Here is a 20,272-nt window from a genome sequence, read left to right as displayed (position 1 = left end):
CCTGCCAAATTTGAGCATATTTGATTCATTTGATAATCATAATCAAACTTGAAAAATGACAACCAACTTTTTTCGAATGTAACTGCTGCTCGAATTCAAATGTAGCCTGATCTTAAAAGAGCCGAATTAGCGAGTCTACTGTATTTGGTTTGTGCTTTTTGTTCGAGAACAGCTGACCGATCAGCATATTTTTGCTGATCGATTCAACAAAAATATGCTGAAAACGCTATTTTTTCAGCAAACTGTGCTCGCTGAGAAGTGCCCTGGTTTAAAACGGTTAGCGGTTTGAGAATGGTTTAAATCGCAACTTTTCAAGCTTTTTGTGTAAATTTACAAAACTCTCATAATCCATTTACAGTGTACGAAAGCTCTGGAAAAGCTTTTGAGTGAAAATTGGTAGCGTCAATTTTTGTGCAAAGTTCAAGGTGGTTGGGTGAAAAGGTAAATATTTGGGACGCAATTGAAGGATTTTGGGATTTTTTCTGGCCACTAGACATCCGCAAATCCCTGGAAAATGGTGGTTCCCAGTGGAAATTCCATGAAGAAGGAAGAGGTGCTGAAGTTAATGGAGGAAAAGGCCAAATTGGAGCGAAAATTGGCGGATTTGAATCAAATTCTCGAGGCTGTGAGTACATGACACTGCAAATTCCCCAATCCTATCGTATTTCCCAGCGATTTCTGGCATTTACGGCCCTCTTGCAGAATAACGTTGGCATGGAGGATCCCCTGGTGGATGCAGATGGTTTCCCCAGGAGTGACATCGATGTCTATCAGGTGCGCATTGCCAGGCAGCAAATCATCTGCACCAGAAACGATCTCAAGGGACTTATGGGACAGATTGAACAAGGTCTGGAGCACTACTTTGCTGAACAGAGGGCCAATGGGGCTGCTGGAACATCATCCGGAACGTCTACGACCACCAAATTGGCCAATTACACGGAAAATGGTGGGATTTCTGTGGTTTCTGCCCGGGAGACTCCCTCTGCCCAGACACCCATCTGCAAGGTGAATCTCGTGGCCACTGGTGGACCAGCAGAACAGGCTGGTTTCCGGGTGGGAGACGAAGTGATTGAATTTGGCTCTCTCAACGCTTCAAACTTCCGGGAACTCACTCAAATTGCGGACATTGTGAAAAATCAGCAGGATTCTGTGATAAAAGTCAAGATTCGCCGTCAAAATCGCCTCCTGCCCCTCGACCTCATTCCCAGAGTTTGGTCAGGACGCGGTCTCCTCGGCTGCAATGTCATCCCAGCAGATTCAATTGAACGCTAAATGTGTTCTTCATTAAAAATGTCCCTTTATTTTCTACACATCTCATTTTTTCTTCAAAGTTTTTCATCATCATTTTTCTTGTTCCAGTAATTCTTCTCTTATCCTTTCACTCGATTTTCTTTTTTTTTTAATAATTATTTTCATATAATTTTAATGTGAAAATTGTCGAAAAGAAAAATTTTAATAAAATTTCCTTTTCAGTGTTGCAACTCAAATGTCTTTCAATATTTTTTAAAGCCCAAATATATCTATTAATTATTCAGTTTACAATTTTATTAGAGGATTCATCTGATTTGAAAGACTTTTCAGAATAAAAGAAATCTTTTTTTTAATTCAGGGAATTGAAAATCTTCCCTTTTCTAAATTTCTGGGGAGGAGGGGGGAGGAGGGATCATCAAAAATGTCTCATATTTTTGTCCAAATTTTTGAGATGGAATCATATTTGAAAGAAATTCTCTTAAAAAATCTTACGCGCAATGCCCGGCTCAGTAGTAACTGCCGTAGCCGCTCCACTGATTGTAGCCACTGTAGCCCGTCTGTCCGTACTGATTCCAGTGGTTGTAGCCGTAGTTGGCGTCTGCGTAGGAACCGTAGCCGGACTGAGCTGCTGCACTGCTTCCGTAGTAGCTGCTGGCGGCCGCCTGACTCGAGCTACTGTAGTTGTAGGTGTTGTAGGTGGAGGAGCTGCCGGCTCCTGTGGTGGGCAGGGGTGGTTGACTGTCTTTTGAGCTGCTCTTCTTTGGCGCAGCAGCCTCCGAAGAGCTGAAAAACAAGGAAATACAATTGAAATTTCAATTCAATTTAAAACAAAAGGCCCTTATAAATCCTAAAGCGGTCTTTAGACTAGAGGTTTATCCCAGTTCCCGAAGGTACCGAAAACCCAAATAGCAACTAGTGTTTTTTTTTAATCCAATCCCGAGTCTAAATTTTCCAGTCTTCATGGTCTTGACTGATAAATAACTCAAAGAAGTAAAGCCAAGGCTAAGAAGCATTAGGTCTGAGTCTGAATCCTGTATAAGATAAGGTTCAGATTCGAGGTTAGCCTAGTTCCTTGAGATTCTGAAATCCTAAATAACAGGTAATTTTAGGGGTTTTTCGAATTTTTCAATAAAATAAATACAGTAGACTCTCTCAAATTCGGGCATTTGCAACTGAAATGTCACCCAAATTTGAGAGAAATTCGGGCGATAAATTTCTTGAAATACAACGATTTTTTATTTATCTGCATACACATATTAAGAGTTTATATACTCATGTATTGTAAATTTCATGAAAATCCCTTAATAACCTTAATAACGCAAAATTACATTAAAACTCAGACAAACCATGGCAAATTTAAACATATTGGGTTCATTTGATAAAATTGTAATCAAACTTAAAAAATGTCAACATATTTTTTTTTTTAAATTTAACTGTTGCCCGAATTAAAAAGTAATCCGATCTTAAAAGAGCCGAATTTGCGAGAGTCTACTGTAGTTGGTTTTAGAAATCTTGCCTTAATAAGAAATTATACAAGTTAAACCGTATCGATAAACCTTATACAAGTTTCAGACCTAAGGTTTAAGCCATGTGGTTTAACTTTTCTAATTCCTTATCATTTAAAATTTTTGAGAAAATTTTGACTTATGACTGGATGTAATTTCTTGTTTCTGAAGATCTCAAGATATTCGACAATTGCTTTAAACTCTAGTCTGAAACCCGTATTGGCATCCAGACTTAGGCTGATCCTAGGATTAGGTGAAGAAAATTTATGCCAAAAACCTCTGATCGAGGATTCTAAACCCTCAGTATCTGACAGCTTGGAATGAATATGTAAAACTTGCCGGTATTTCCAGTTCGAATTATCAAATTGAAAATTTAGAATCCAAGGATTAGACAGTCTTTGTATACATATTCATTTTTCGATTCTTTATTACCAAATTGTACAAAATAAATATTCTCGACTCGAGTACCAGCCAAAGTTTATTTAAGCGTTTAAGGGCGAGAGAGTGAAAAATCGGGGGTCCGAAAAAATCATTTTGTTTTTGGGTCACCGGTGACAAAATCGTCCTTAAATGGTTAAGCCTTAACGCAGGTTTCAGCCCGGATGATTAACCCCGGAACTTGAACGCCTAGAACTTCTACCTAAATGTCAAACAATTTTAATTAATTATATATATTACTCTCGAGATATATTAGGTGAGATTCTTAACAATCTCACCTACTATAATCCTAACAAAATTTCATGTCGTCCGATCGACCTCAAACTTGGCCAAAATGTGTTTCGCCACTTCCTGATCACGAGTATATATGTGGCTATTTTACGTTCCCGGCCGGCCGGCCGCTCTTTGAAGCTTAATAGCTCCTAAACCTAAACTAAAAGAGATATCGACTTGCGGTTTTCGGCAAAGGTTATATATCGGGTGAAAATTGCAACTTGGTGCATTGACCCTCCCACCCCGCACCCCTCCTTCCGCCATTTTGAAGACCCCCCTTTTATTATTTTCTCAATAGCTCCGCCCCTATGGCATCGAGCGGGCTCAAATTTTAGTATGTTATAGCTGGGCCTTAGAGCTTTCTATCAATACCAAACTTAAGGTCCCCCGACCCCCCTGACCCGAGCTATAAGGGTCCAAAAAAAATTCTTAAAATGGCCATAACTCCGGTTCTAATTGTCAGAATTTAAAAAGTGAGGGCTTTTTGGAAAGCTCTCGTGAAATTCCACTTCCCCTTCTAACATCACAAGTTCATAAAACCACCGCTAGGGGCGCTATTTTTAAAAAGAAGATTTTTCAATTTTCTAAGTTAAATAACTCAAAAATTCCTTTATGCATCGGACTGAAATTTTAGTATGTTGTTGCCCTTGATTATACCTATCAGACAAAAAATACTTAAGTCGATCCATAACCCCTGACCCGAGCTATATGGGGTCAAAGTTCGAATAATGACCGGCCTCTATCTCCGGTTCTTATTAACATATCGACCTAAATTTTACCTTTTTGGTTTCGTCTCGATGAGCACTTTCAGATGGAAGTTCAAAAAGTCACCACAGCTGGCGCTGCGATAGCGTCAAAATTCATCGAAATTCAAACTAATTTTTTCTCAAAAACGGCATTGTGCAAGTTAATCAAATTTTAGTATGTTGTAGTCCAGTCTAGGACGTTTCCAAAATGGTGCGTAAGAGCGCTGTGGTCACAATAGAACCGGAGATATAAGGGGTCAAAGTTCACGAAATTTAAAAAATATCTCCGGTTCTGTTTGACCGATTTTGATGGGTGAGGGCTTAAACGAAAGATCTCACCAAATGCTACAACTTTCTAGAATATTTGAACTTCGTGGGACCAACACCAGGGGCGCCACAGTCGAAAAACCAATTTCAATATCACATAACCTCAATTATATCGACACGTGCTTAACCGATTTTGATGATTACTTCGACATAATTGTAGAGAACGTTTGTCTCTATATTTCGTTCATACATCATTTTCCACTCAGACTACGCTATCACTCCGATTTTGCCGTTTAAGTGTGAAAAAATTGATTTTTCCCATAATAACGATTTGAAATCACTCAGATGCCAATTTGACTGCCTCTACTCCACCAAGACACTTAAAATAGGGTTTCAAATGGAAAGTCTCACAAAATACAACAATTATTTCATATAGTTGAAGTTCATCAAATGAACACTTGGGGCGCTCTGGTCGAAAAAACGAGTTCAGAAACAAACAACCTCGATTATCTTGGCTTCTGAGTAATCGATTAGATCAAGTTCTACGGCAAAAAATTTTACCAAAATTATAGAGAACATTCTGGTCTACATTTCACCCATATAACACTTTTCTGTCAGTCCATCCAAATCTTTGATATTTTGGTTTAAATACAAAATTTGTATAATTTCGTGAATTTGATTCAAGATAACTGAATGGCGTTCCTCAAATTCAGCTCTATATCGAATTTGCATACATTTCGAGTCAGCTCATGTTAAAAATCTCACCTACATAAGCCGGTTAGGATTATCTGTCCTTTTTTGAACAAAAAATGGTGAAATTGGCTTGCAGCATATGCTGCGGTTCAGAAAGAGTTAAGTCTGGTTACCGAAGATTTTGAAAGTTTCAAAAGCAAAGCTTTATATCGATAAGCATTAAGTCTGAAGGCGATTTTATATCATTCCGTAGAAATTCCAATTAGGGTCGAAGCAACACCTCTTCGACAGGGAACCCCCCTAATCACACTTTTGTCAAAATGCTGAAATTTATTTAATGTAGGGTAAAATTAGGTAATTTGGAACCATTTACAATTTGGGATACATGAGATTTTCTCACTGTTACAGATGAGCAAAGAGAAAACAAAGACCGCAAAATAAAAGAAAAAGACGTTTAAGAAGAAAATGAACAGATTTCTTCCTTTAAATCTCTAAAACAGTGTGAAAATCTCAAATGTCCCAAATTATAAATGGTTCCAAATTATCCCATTTTACCCTATCTGGTAAAATGCAAGTAATATGATATTTTTTCTGTAATCTACTTTTTCTTATAGAAAGAGATGTTCAAATTACATATCCTAAATCAGTACTGAAAGTGTCAATAAGTATGGCAAATTCTTAAGTGTCAATAGGTGTTCCTTTCACCCTAAATAAATTGTTTTAGATTTTCTCGAAGCAAAAAAAAAAGAGAAGAAAAAAAGTCAACTCACCTCGCCTTCTTCTTGGACTCATTGGCTTTCGCGAGAGCCTGCTGCAGTTCCCTCTGAGCATCTTGTAGTCCCTTGGCTGTACTCCCAAAATCCTCCAGGAATTCCACTTTTCGCTGTGCAAAAAGCACTTTCTGCTCTGCATCCATTCCCTCCCTTCCCATAAAACTGTCCATAATCTCCACCACTTCCTTCTCGTCCACTTTTGGCCTCTGCAGTGCCAAATCAATCATCTGAAGGGCAATCCTTGTATTGCTGGTATCCTTCTCTAGGGCAATCTTCAACACTTCCATGCCACCATCGAGATCCCCTTTGACTTTGTGACAAAATCTGGCATATTTTATTGCAAGATTGCTTGCCATATTCTTCCCTTTGGCCACGCCAATGTAGTGCTCATAGAGTTGGCTGCATTTAACGTAGTCCCCACGACGTCGTTCCAGATTTATCCGACGATAGGCTACTTGCAGGAGATTTGGACAAACTTTTTCAAGATTCGTAAGAATTTCCGCTGCTTTGGGATGATTATTCTGACATTCCTCAAATGCTGACCACATGAGATGCAAACTCGGCTTATCGGGATGATGAACAGTACAGGCCCGTTCGAAGGCATCCCTTGTGGCTGGTACTAATTCTGGATCACCCTGACTTTCTAGGTAACGAATGAGTTTGAGCCAGAAATCTTCGTAGAGGGCACAGGCAATTAGACAACGCTCAAAGAGTACAAGAACCCTCCTTCTGTCACCCTGCTCAATCTCATAATCCAGATAATCCTTCCAGTTCTTCAATTGACACCTCTCCAGGGGTTTCACGTGGAAATATGGACGCTTTATGGCTTCCTCGTAAATCCATCGAGCTGTAACCGCTGCAACGGTCTGTTTATGGAGTTTCCGGCGTGACGAGAGAATTTTGTCTTTAATGGCTTGAGCCTCTTCTTCATTTGCAACATGATCATCTGCTTCTACTTCGGGCTCTGCTTCAACTTCTTCAGCCTTTTCTGGCTGCTCCTCTTGAGCCTTTTCCTCATCAATTTTCTCCTCGCCATCAACTTCCATTTTTTCAACAGGATCCTTCTTTTCAGCGGATTCTTCTTCAGCTTCTTCCTTCTTCTCTTCATTGTCTTTCTTCTCTTCAGACACTTTTTCATTACCCTTCTCTACATTCTCTTTGTCTGCTCCCACCAAAATTACATCTTCATCATTGACTTTTGATGTAGTTTTGGTTCCTGTTCCACTGGCTTCCCGGACTTCTCCACGAACCCTCAGGAATTCCTCCACGGACAACACAACTTGCGGTGCATTGTTCGAGACAATCTCAGAGAAGCTATCAAAGTGCCCATTGTATCCTTGAGTTGGTGTTCCCAACAAACGATCATAAATTCCAGCAACATTGCCAATTCTCTTCCCTTCTGTCTCCCATTTAATGTAAGCCTCCCAGAGTTTGTCCGATCTGAATTCCAGGCCACAAGCTGCAAGAGCTCGTTCAAACTGTGACCTAACAAAGGCTTCATCTTCGCCATAATTGCCCTTAACATGGCCCAAATAATGTATCCAAAGATCCACTGATAATGGGATTGCCTTGAGGCCTCGTTCAAAGACCTACAGACGTTTTTTTTTTGTTTTTTGTTTTGATTTCAGTGTTTTTTTTCGCAGATACACAGCCCCCAAATAAAAAAAGGTGCCAGAGAAAAGAAAAAAAAGATCATTAGTTCAAAAAAAAATTATTCCTATTTAAATATTTCATTGGAAGTATTTCATTCTAAATCCCACGATCGCTGATTGATTCTCTGACCTTCGTTTTTTTTCTTTTCTTTCTCTCTCTCTCTATTTGACACTTTCAACACAATATTTCACACAATTTCCATTTTATTTCATTACTATATTATTCCATTTTATGACAATAAAACTGTCAAAGATCATTAAAAATCAACCAGCAATCATTAAAAACAACAGAAAAAAATTCCCGGAAAGCTGCAAGGAATTTTTCATTAATTTAATCGATACTTCATAATATATATATCACACAATTAATCACTAAATGCAATATTTCATTTGATTTTTCATTACATTGTAAAACTCATAAACTGCAAGAGAAAAGGTTATTAATGAAGAATCTAATCTTGACTTCATTTTTGTTTTTTTCTTTTTGGAATCTTACAATGATCTTTGGCAGATGCGTGAACCACAAATTGAGAGAACACATCCAACGATGCAGAGGCCAGGATGGTGTGTGTGCGAACCTTTATTTGGGGCTCCCAATTTTTTTTTCAAGCACACGTACTTGTCTTTTTCAGAAAACTTATTCTGAACCCTGTCCCCTCCGTCCCAAATCCCACAGAAACTTTTTTAGAATTGATCGAGAATGGATTAACCACTTTTCCCCACTTTTGGCCACCTTTGTTACCGCTTATAGCCACTAATGAGGTGTATGAGCGCTACCGAGGTAACTGTCGTCAAGCAAATACGCCTCAATAGGCTCCGGTGGGCTGGTCATCTGGTTCGCAAGGATGAGGACGACCCAGCCTGGAAAGTCTTTAGGGGCGGACTCTATGCTACGAGAAGGCGAGTCCGACCCAGCCTCAGATGGACCGACGGCGTATTTGGAGTATTTCTCATTCAATTTTCCTTGTTTTTGAAATAGAACTTCCCACATTTCACTTTAAATTGGTGGCTGGTCATTTTTAAAATCAGTTACGTTCGAAATATGTTCTGTAAGACTGTTTGGAGGTGTTAGAGAAAATCTCACGATTACATTAGGTGTGATTATGAGAGAATCATACGAAACCAAGCTCTCAATTGACTGTCAGAATGCAGGGAAAAAATGGTTTTCCGAGTGTCAAAAAACATGTTCTAGAAAAATAGCATAAAATTGATTTTTAATGCGTGATACCTTCTACAAATGGTGAAAACAAGTAGATGAAAGTTCCATCTAAGTAGTGATGCCCAAATTTTTGTGTCCGGTGTAATGTTTTCGGAGAAAATGAGGCCTACAGAGGTGGGAAAAAGTGGTACGAAGCTGAGTTAACCAGGGCACATTCGTAAAAACATGCCGCTACATTTTCATTTTCCTGTAGAAGAACATCCAAGGACTTCCAGGAATTTTGTGAGGCAGAATTATGAACCCAATAAGTGATAGATTTTTTTGATATAGTGATATAATTGATTCGATGTGTGTCGCATTCAGTAAAAAATCTTAAATATTGGACTCTTTTTTTAATACGAACCTTCAAAAGATGAACCTAGATGAAGTAGTTCAAATTCAAAACGGTAGCTAAGCTATAACTGACAACAAAGATGTTGCTTGTTTAATAGGAATAGAAGGGAATTATCTACTAAAAGAACGGGTCCTATCAGGTTTAATATTGAATTGTAAGCAAACGGTTCATCAAACAACTAAGATTTATAGAATTCGGTTTTATATTTGAATCTCAACGGTCAGGATTTGAAAATGAGATACATTTTCCCCTACAGGGAATGGGGATAATAGTCGGAATGTATTCGTTGAGGGGAAGGCAGTCGAGTTCTTATCGAGGGAGCGAAAGCTAGGAATTCCAGGTTCTGGACTTTTGAGGATTGTATAGCTTATAGTCCTGGGACCCGGAATAACTCGCTCGAAGGAAGCAATCGAATAGAAGTGACCAGAATTGGCCAATAGCGATGGAGATGTGTTTCATCGAGACAACAACAGACCACACATCAGAACTTTCGGGAACTTGATTTAAATGTTTCAATGCACCTGTCTTCAGTTCCCAACATTTCTACATTATATTGGTTGGTATCTCTCTTAGGTTTTACAAAAAAAAAGAAAAGACTAAAAACCATTTGCTGTAAGTGACAAGGCTCCTATAATGGTAACTTAAGTTTTATTGATGAAGAATTTCAAAATCATGCAAAAAACTCATCGATCATTTGGTACACAATTGAAAGCCGTAATTCAATTTAAAAAGACACAAGGAGTCCTTTCGATTGTTACGAAAACTCACAAGGAGCCTCTTATAGAACGGGATTTATGGCAGCGTCCTATCCGTACAAAGGACATAAGATTTACGTTATAGAATGTACTGGGGCTGGAGGGCGATGACGGAGAGTCACGAGGAGTAGAAGAGTTGTATGTGAGGAGCTCTGGCTCTTAAAGGGACGTCTTAGTCTTCTACGTAAGTAGGTAAGAGCCCCCAAATCCTGGCATAACCCCCCTAACCGTAATGCTCGACAGGTACATAGGACTTAGGACATCAAGAGATCAACTTGTCCTCAAAGGGTTAAGACAATCTTAACTGAAAACGTGTTTTATTGGTAGAGCTCTAGAAAACGTCGATGTATTATAACCAAAATTTTGATTTCTGTTGCTAGTGTACAGGTAAAGTAATGAGAGATAAATACTTCTGGTCTTCGTTAATTCGCCTCCGATCCCTCAGTCGATATTCCCCAGAACGCTTTATCTTTATTTTTCAAATTTACCCCTCTTTATTCCATTATTATTATTATTATTAGACTTTATGAAGATATTTGTATTAGAATGTGATCTTGTAATGTTCCCGTATTGGAAGGACCTGATAAGTTCATTGTAGATCGTTCAAGAGTGCTTCTCCACAATATGGATGCTTCTGCTGTGCTCCTAAATATTTTTGGGCCATTGGCGGTGTATTTTATAGAGTTTCACCACATGTGGAAATGTTATCTTTTAGACATTGAGTTCTTTACACCGAACATGATTCGATTTCTTGAGTGGCCAGAAGTGGAAAAATGATTCTCAAAAGTTACCACTTTTGGCCATAAGCAAATATAATCTTTAATAAGAAAAAAAAATAATATTAAATGTATTAAAAGTGGCTAAAAGGTGTGGTAAATGTTGATTAATCCAATCTCTGTGGAAATTATTGACACCCCTCCTCAAAATCACTCTGACTTCCTCCCACCCAAATTTTGGTTCGAGTACTCCTCAATAATTAAAAAAAGGCGCCGAATAAAAAAAAATAAACTTTCAAATGATAAATAAACAACACACTGTATTACTTCTAATATATACTTCCATATCATTGTATAATTTAAATATATATTGCATAGAGTATTAATAAAATGATATTGTAAATTCATAACTAGAGTACGTAACAGATTAAATATTTCATGGACTACAGTGACAAGGAGCTCGTGTGCAGATTTACGGCAAACTGTGCCCCTGAGCGTAAGCTGTAGGAATTAGAAGTGGTATTCAAAGATTTGGTCAACAAAAATAAATATTTCATTCAATCACATTCAACTTAATGAAAACACCTTAGTGGTATAGCTAAAAGATACTTCATTGCACTATTTACCCGTTTCATTCTTTGTTTCTTTTGCACTTTTCTGTGTGACAAGGAGGAAGTGATAGCCTTTGAAAGAATTTAACTTCAACAAGGTAATTTCGATGAATAAAATCGCGCATTTCTTGGGCTATTTCTTCCTCTTGATCGCATCCTCTTCTTGGGGCCCTTCAGAGGCATCACAGAATGATATTGCAGAGTGAAGAATCGAAAGCAAACACTTACCTCTTCACACTTTTTCTTGTTCCCACGACGTTTCTCGTAGTCAGCATATTTCCTCCAGTAACCGTAGCAGTACGGATAGTGAGCCAGGAAGGCATCATATGCTTCCCGGGCAGCTTCAATATCGACCTGCAAAAATAAATTTGCAGATCGTTTAATTTTTTCCCAATTTTTCTGATCTTTTCCGACTAAGAAGAAAAACCTTTAAGTTCTCATTTCTTTGTGAATATTTTGTGACCGATAAGACGACATAATTTTTTGGTCGCGATAAAGTAATTTCCCATAGTTTTCATCCAAGAGGCTGAAATCAACGCTAAGACGGCGATAGCCTCATGGAAGGTAATCAAAAACCAGTTATGACAAGAAAATTCGATTAAAAAAGGAGTCGTATTCATTTTTTAATGTTTTAGATGTTGTCGAGGCGCACATTTTAACCATGTACGAATATAACTTTTAAGTTACTGCTAATAACGGTGACTTTCAAGGTCAAATGTTAAGAAGACTTCACAAAGCGTATTTCTCAACCAAATGGCGTCATTTTTCGGGTCGTTGGAAAGGTCTTGGAATTTCTGATAATTCTAAGTCGGTTCCAATTAGTTATGAATCGTTTAATTTTTTTATCGCAATTTTGAGCAATTTAAAGTAGTTTATAAATTGGTAAAAAATTTCGGCGGACATTTTTTCCAAGTTACCGAAAGTTTTTACCGTGTACTTCACGCCAGACTGCCCGGAGGATGATTCTTCGATTCCTCGACATTAAAACCACTGTCATGAAGCCAAGATGCGGACAAACCGGAGTACTTTTGATCCAGTTTTGGAGAAAAAGTTGATAAAGTAGTACAAGGACTATCGTTCGAGATCTGTAACTTGAGTAAAACGGGTGGCAAAGCGTCTCAGGGGTCCCAGGCTTTGCGAAGTGCTCGAACTCGTGACTTAGAGGCTATCTCTCAAAAGTACTTTCGCATCATTTACCGTTTACCGGTTCGAAACCGATTTGTAGTAAATCACTCGAAATATCCCATAAAATAATTCTAAGAGCAATAAAATTGATTTTCGGATAAAACGTACTTATCGGTTCATAAACGGTTCACTACGGGTTCACAACCGATTTGAACGGATTTATAAATCACACAAAACATTGCCCAAAATAACTCAGTACTAGTATAGTTGAATTTCTAATTAAAATTAGTTATGGGTTATAAACCGGTTCATAGCGGCTTAAAACCGATTGAAATCGGTTCATTCTTCTTCTGCAGTCTGACGAAAAACTTTATGCTCTCCTCAATTCTTCCGGAGTTTGTCAGAAAATTTTCATCTTTCAAATTAAAAGAATCAGTTTTTTCTCCAAAGTTTTCGACCTTTCCCGTCTGACACACGGTAAGGGGGGCTAGCGCTCAGGCTTTAAATGATATCCAGCTCTAGGCATTATTCAGGGCCTTAACGCTAGGATTTGAACAATAGGACTTAATTCAGGACTCATTTTTTCCACAAAGATTGATGGCGGACGAATGTGAATGTATCTGGCACCACCCGTTTTTACTTCCAAATATTGTAAAAATGATAGAATTTACAAGAGCCTTAAGAGCTTAAGAGCAAGGAATATCAAAAAAGCAGTTAAAAAGTAATAAAACAGTGAATATGCCCGGGAAATTTAGAGCGAATGTGGCGATGCGTAGTTGTTAATCAGACGTTAGACGTTTTTCAAATTTTTAAAAGTTTCTTAATTAGCCCACTGAAGAAGACCTACACCCACGGTCGAAAGCTTTGGAGAAAAACCTGATTCTCTTAATTTGGAAAAGGAATATTTTCTGACGAACACCGGAAGAATTGAAGAGAGAAACCTGTTAGTTTTGTCAAACCTTTCTAACTAGCCCAAACATAACCCCATTCGTTTGATAAATGCGCTCTCTAGAGCCTTTTTTAACCATTGACCTTGAAAAAAGCGTTATCAGGAATGATTCAACGGTATTTTCACACATGGTTAATTGTCCGACTGGGTAATTTCAGGGTTTCATGGTAAGGAATATGGTTTTAAAGGGGAATGGAAGGGGTGGAGGGGAAATGAGGGCATGTTAACGATCCTTGGGTCGACTTATGGGGGGGTCTCCCGAAGGTCCCGAGTAGAGATCGACGCCAGCCAAATTTTAGCCGCTCGGAGCGAGCCGCCGAACGTTTTTCTTAGCCGCAGCAGCCGAAAATATTTAAAGAGCGCAGCGAGCCGCAGACATTTTTCAAATCTTAGCCGCAGCCGCCGAAAAATTTTCGGCGTCGATCTCTAGTCCCGAGTCGCTATCTCCAACCGTTTGGCATCTAGAGGTGGCGACAATCGGACGGACACACGGACAGACATACACACGGGCTAACAGCGTGACGACATTTCTCAGAAATCATCTGAAACGCCAAGATTTGTTGACAAAGGTGGTCTCCGGGGGGTGGAAGGTGGAAATTTGGGACGGGAGGGGTTTGAAAAAATTGAGGGATTGTACTACTCTCTCCGTGGAGTTCGAGCACTAATTTAGACACCTTTAACATAGCTTTTATAACAAATTAAGTGGGCGAAATTGCAAGCTGGTCGAAATTTGGAGCAGTCACCTACCCTATTGTTAAAATGCAGTTTTTTTTTTTGAATTATTAACTAGAAAATAAATTTTCTATGTGCGAACTTCCCAATTTGATTGCCCGAAATTCCAAATTTTACCTTAAGTGGTAAAATTTCAGGAGAAATACAGAGGGAATTGTGTACAATATTCGCAAAACCGGTCGAAATTAACCGTGGTAGATTGAGCATTGAATTGTGCTAATAAATTAAGGAACAGCGTGAAACTGCACAGTAAGGTATGGAATAACAGCTGTTTTTCTTCGAGGAACGTCCAGGACATTCCCGATACTTAGAATTCCCCAAGTGTAACCTACAAGTTATGCATGGAATTCACATTGTCCGACTTTGAAAATGTGTTTCTTTTGTTCAATTTGTAACAATTTTTCTCTGTTGATATTTATTTAACTCTTTTTTTTAAATATTTTTCCTGGTTCTTTTTTGAGTGTCCGAAATTTCAGTGTTGTGCCACAATAACTTTTAAAACTTTTAAAGGTCAGTTACGTTACAGTTTTGTTCAAAAAATCAGTAATGGATTAGGTGGTTTGCTAAAAGTCGGACAGCGCTTCAAATTCCGGACACACTGAAACTCGGACTATGAAAAGTGACTTCAGTACACGAATTAACTTGAACATTTTTTAGGTGTCTGTCTTTTCAAATTTTAGGGTGGAATAACCGGCTATCGCCATGTTTAGGAAAAAATTAAATTCATTTAATCATAACTTTTGAATCCTTGTTACAAGATAAGTCAAATTTGACACAAAGTTACTTAGATGTATTGGCTCTAGATACGTGAAAACAATAATCCTAGAACATAACGCTGGACTACTTAAAAAACTGATTTTTATTAATAATGCAAAAATAACCATTTCGTCGCCACTTTTTACCACTTTTCGTCAGTTTTGTAAAATTTGTAACCACTTCTCGCCACCCACTTGAAAAGAACCACACTCGGTTATTTTAGGCAATGCTATGAAAAGAATACATTCACCATTTCTCTTTCCTTGTGATCACTTTATTATTACTCTCTTTAAATGATTTTTCTTCGCTTTCGTTTGAGAAATCAAATTATGGGGCTTTTGCAGAAAGTAAACAATGCAGATTTGACAACTGAGAATGTACGAAGTGAAATTAGCGTCGCCTATTGAAAAGATATGGCGACAGGTGGTAAAATCAATTCCAGAATATTACCTCTTCTCGCCATGCCTCATTTTTATACAAAAATAATATAAAATGAAATATTAATTGACTAAATACAAATTTTATGTATTCCACAAGTGCAATTAAATATTCAATAGACAAATTATTTACCCAAATAGGTATTTTTGGCCTGATGAAAATTTGACGACACTTAGTACATTTGGTAAGAGATGTTGGATTCGATGTACTTGCTTAAAATATTGCTCTAAAAAGTGATCAAAATCGTGAATCCAAAACGAATAATTATTATTTTTCGATTCTATGCGTAGAAGCAGAAACAATACAAAAAAAATGCGACTCATTTATTTCATAAATTGCGAAAAATAGCGATTTCAATGTAAGTGGCGAGAAGTGGGGCACTGGCGAGAACTGGTGATTCCACCCTAACTTGAGTATTTTTTAGGAGTCTGTCTTTTCAAATTTTATCTCTCTATATTTAAAAAAATAAGAAATTATTTTATCTCTGAATTTAGAAGGGTTTTCTTGAACACCTCTTTCTAGTTCAAATTAAAAAAAAAACTCTTCACAATCTTCTTGATCTGAAAAAAATAGAAATTTGGAATGGGACTAGATAGGACTCACCTCTTGGTCCACATACTGCAGCAGATAAGTCCAGGCGGTAAAATCCGTGGGATCATCATTGACAGCCTTCCAGTATTTGTCCAAATCCGGAAGTTTCTTTTTTGGCTCCTCGGCCACAGTCTCAATCTTTGCCTTCTTCTCGGGCGCTTCTGTGGACTCTGTGGGGCTTCCCGGATCATAGCCCTCATCCGCCTTTCTCTTGCCTTTAGCTGCAGTCGGCAATTCATCCTCAGAAACAACTTCCGTATCAGCTGGAAGTTCTGCGAGCTTCGGTCCAGGAAGTTCATCATCAGACACTTCCTCTGCATCTTGGACTTTGGGCTGAGTGGGAGCTGGAAGCTCATCTTCAGAAACCATCTCAGTGTCTGGATCAGTTTGCTTTCCCGGACTATCTTGACCATTTGGCAGATCCTCAGCAATGGCACAATCGTCACTGTCATTCTTCGTGGCTTCGGATGTTTCCTTGTCCTCCTTTGGAGCATCCTGGGATTCAGCTGGAACTGCCTGGACTGTATTGGTCGTGGTGTCCTCTTCCTCACGAGTTTCTGTGTCATCAGCTCCTGAGGGCAGGCTATTGGCATTTTCCTCAGCAGCCAAATTGGCAAAGAAGAGATTATCTCCTGACTCTCGATTGATATTGTTCACATCCTCCCGGTCAGCAGAGGATTGCTCATAGAGAGACGTTGCGTCGGAGGGCATCTCTCCAAAAGGAAAAGAAGAACTCTTTTCGTCTTCCGGCGCCTCAGGAGCATCTTCAGCCAAATTCTCAACAGCAGCTCCCTCAATAACGCCCGCAGTATCCTCCACAGTAGCCTCCTCCGAATGCACTTCTTCCGGAGCATTCTCCTGAGCCACTTCAACTTCAGCAGTTGCTTCCTTCTCACTCAATTCCGGCACCACATTATCCTCTGACGAAGAAACTGGTGCTTCTTCCTGAGCTTCCTCAGTTTCCTGCAGAAAAAAAAATAAACAAAATGCGCCTTAGAAACGTTTCCAATGCCAACTTTCTGCAAATTAATTTCCCCAAATTCCGGGATTCTCTCAGTTGGCCCTTGCTCAATCTCCACGGGATTGTTCCAATAGTACATCCAGAGCCAAATGGAACTTCGCCACATTTGGCCAAAATGCAAGAGATCATCATAGAAAATCCGGGAAGCCCAAAAGTGAGGTTATGTGCGAACCCGCTTCACCTCAAAAACCGCAACCCAGCTTGTCAACTTACATTTTCAGGTTCCGGATCTGGGTTTGTTCGCCGAGTACGCCGTGTTGCACGTGGAGCAACTGGAGCAGCAGCCTTAACCGTGCGTCCGGAACGTGTCCTACGCCCTACAAAACCAAAACACCGTGAGTTACCGACGAAGAAAAAATTCAGTAAAAACACGACTCATGGGAACGCTACAATGGCTGCCAAATTTTGCACAAATTTCACAGCACTTTTCCCAGCATATTATAAATGTGTCGTAGTGAATTTCTACTCAAATCACTTCCAAGACACTCCAACTACACTTTAACAGGACAATAATTAGAGAAAAATTGGAATAATAGGGGAAATTACCGGTTTTTTCGGGACTACCCTCGTCTGAATCCATCACTTTTTTGACATTCAATAACATGAAGTTTGCTGCATACCACGCGAAGAAAAATGCCACGAAACACTTCAAATGCATTTTTGGAAGCAAAAACATTTGTAGAGTTTCAATGATAAATCGCCTGAATGTATACAATATGGAGATTTTCAAAATTTGAATTCACATTTTCAGTTTCTAACATTATGGAGCAGACAATCTTTTGGAAAATATGCCTAGAAAAATTAATGTTCTACATAATTTAAACGGAAGTTACAAATTGGGAATAACAGAAATTCTCCAATGGATGAGATTTTTTATTCGTGTCGGAAAAGGTGTGATGAAGAGAAAAGTTATAGGGAAATTCTAAAATTTTGATGACTTCATCATTGAATTTCCTGCAGTGAAAATATATTATATTTCTAATTTTTTACTGATTTTACTGCTTGAACTCAAAGGGAGAGCAGTTATATAAGAGCTCGAATTAATTTTTTGTTCATTATGTTGAAAAAAGTTGTCAAGAAAATATGCTGTTTTTTTAGGCTGCGCGACCCACGTAACCCCTTAAAAGAACCGAATTAGTGAGAGTCTTATAGGATAATTTTGAACAATATCTAATTTTGAATATTGAGATTACCTCACTGCACTGTTGTAGATTGGCAAAGAAAAAAGGAAGAGCACTTCTGTGATGATCTGTATTGATCTGAAACATCAGAAGCGTTCGAAGCAGTGAAGAAATTGCATTTTTCAAAGTTAAATTTTGTTCAAAATTACCCCTTTGTACCCTAAACACTTATTTTATTTTATTTTTTCTTTCAAAACTTATACCGCATAATGTATTTTTCAAATTAATAAAAATTGGTTAAGTCTGTTAATTTATGTGCCTTATATACGGACTTCAGACCTAAGGCATAGCCATATAGCTTAACTGCTCTAATTTCTTATCAATCACGATTTTTTTTGGAAAAATTTAATTTAGGATTGGATTATTAAAGATAAGTAACCTATTACGTTCTCAAAAAGCTATATAATATTGCACGCTATTTAGGATTTTGAGACCTTCGGAAACTAGGCTAAATCTCTAGTCTGAAGACCGCTTTAAGCGGTCTGCAGACTCGATGTTTAGTCCAGTTACTGAAGGTCTCAAAATGCTAAATAGCAACCAATTTTATTGCTTTTCAGAATCTAATAACTCATTTTACCTTCAAACCTATGTTGAATTCATCCAAAAAATCTTCATTGAGAAGGAATTAGAGGAGTTAATCCTTAGGTCTGACCGTATTATACGAATGAACATTTTATCTTTTGATCTATTTTTACGAAAGATATGCTCTTCATCTGTTTTTCCGCAGAGGAACATTTGGGAAGATAAATAAAACATATACGATTGCATAGGGCAAGCTTTTCAGGCTTCGCATACATTCTGGCTTCGAACACTTCATATTTTTCCCATATTGTTATTGTCGCTGGTGAGCCTCCAATCCAAATTTTTGATTTAAATCTTGGAAACACTACACATTTAGAATTTGTTCTATTTATTGATAAAAAGTTAGACTTGGCCCGCAAGAATTGGTGTAAATTAATTGCAATAATTAATGCGATTTTCAAACCTCTAACAAGTGATTTAAAGATATAAACTACACATATTTAGACGCTTTTATCAGTGAATCACATTAAAATTTTAATGCGCGAGTTTGATACCAGTGTAAAAGCCTAAATAAACTCAGGCTGATCCTCAAGAATATTTAGCCTGTAAAAGTCAGCAGTAAAGATCTATCCCAAACTGTCATATACCGTGGGCTTAGGATCATCAATTAGAACTCCTTTGCATAAAATTCCTTTACCGGATCCTTTACTGCCAGATTTTGTATGCTAAATATTCTCGAAGATCAGTCTGAGTCTATTTGGGCCCTTATTATTAATCGTATCGAGATATTTATTATTACAAGGTAATCATTTTTACAATGCCATATCTCGTGTTGGAAGAATCTGCGAAGTCCATTGTAGACCGCCCAGGAGCGCCTTCCCGTAGTCTGGTGAATGCTTCTTCCATGCTCCCGGAGTTGTTGGGCGAGGCGGTGCATTTTTATTACGTTATATCACAGTGAAAATGTCTTTTTCTAAACATTCAGATCTTTGCACCGGGCGGGACTAGAACTCACAACAGTGAATCGAGCCAGGGAATCGATCCGCCCAAGAGCCAATGGTCTTGCCTATTGCGCCACTGATTCCCCATTTGGGCCCTAAGGAGGATTAAGAAGGCTTATGGTATGCTTCTGGTTCTTTTATCTTGGAATATATCAATTTATTTTTAAGTGTTCAACTTGCCATATTTCCCTCAAGTTCCTCTGCTATTAATTCATTACTGATGTTGATTCTAAATAGGCTGGAAATTAAAAATCTTTTAAATGTTTTTTTTTTTATTTTACTAACTTGTATTAATCATTAAAAAAAGGAAAAAAAAAACTTCTTTTTGGCAAAATAGCAGATTGATTAGTAAACTATTTAAATTGTTCAGTAAATAATTTAAAATGGTCAATTAAAAATATAATTTTGATAAGTAAAAAAAACTAAAAAAAATGCTAATAAAATTCCTTTAAATTGAATCATTTTGACCGTAATACTGCTCAATGTGGCCCTAAAACTACACTTGCTAATGCTTTTTAATCTATGACCTTCAAAGACTTCTAGAAGAAATTGTTCAAGGATATTGGCATATATCGAATACATCAGTATGGCTAGAAATCTTTTAAAAGATCTTAATATTTAAAAATTTAAACACAAAAGTAATATTGTTATCACAAAAAGTTTTTAATGTTTAAAAATACTCTTGTGGATAACTTTAAAATTTGAAGGATAAGCAAGATCAAA

The 20,272-nt window shown here is 37.9% G+C and overlaps 2 protein-coding genes across 2 annotated transcripts; one reads left to right on the top strand and one right to left on the bottom strand.

Annotated features, from left to right (window-relative positions):
- The first annotated feature begins 404 nt into the window (after nt 1–404).
- On the top strand, nt 405–1,481 carry LOC129798840 (26S proteasome non-ATPase regulatory subunit 9). Its single transcript, XM_055842234.1, has 2 exons — nt 405–625; nt 703–1,481. The coding sequence occupies exons 1-2, from the start codon at nt 515–517 to the stop codon at nt 1,270–1,272; spliced, it is 681 nt and encodes a 226-aa protein (XP_055698209.1). The 5' UTR covers nt 405–514; the 3' UTR covers nt 1,273–1,481.
- On the bottom strand, nt 1,274–17,456 carry LOC129798838 (pre-mRNA-processing factor 39). Its single transcript, XM_055842233.1, has 6 exons — nt 17,392–17,456; nt 17,059–17,162; nt 15,837–16,787; nt 11,462–11,587; nt 5,944–7,535; nt 1,274–2,034 (listed from the first exon to the last, which is right to left on the bottom strand). Exons 1-6 carry the CDS (start codon nt 17,447–17,449, stop codon nt 1,758–1,760), a joined length of 3,108 nt encoding a protein of 1,035 aa, XP_055698208.1. The 5' UTR covers nt 17,450–17,456; the 3' UTR covers nt 1,274–1,757.
- Nucleotides 17,457–20,272: the final 2,816 nt, after the last annotated feature.

The sequence above is a fragment of the Phlebotomus papatasi genome, chromosome 1 (assembly GCF_024763615.1).
Source record: "Phlebotomus papatasi isolate M1 chromosome 1, Ppap_2.1, whole genome shotgun sequence".
In the NCBI taxonomy this organism is placed as follows: Eukaryota; Metazoa; Arthropoda; class Insecta; order Diptera; family Psychodidae; genus Phlebotomus; species Phlebotomus papatasi.
This window is presented reverse-complemented; position numbering and strand designations above follow the sequence as displayed.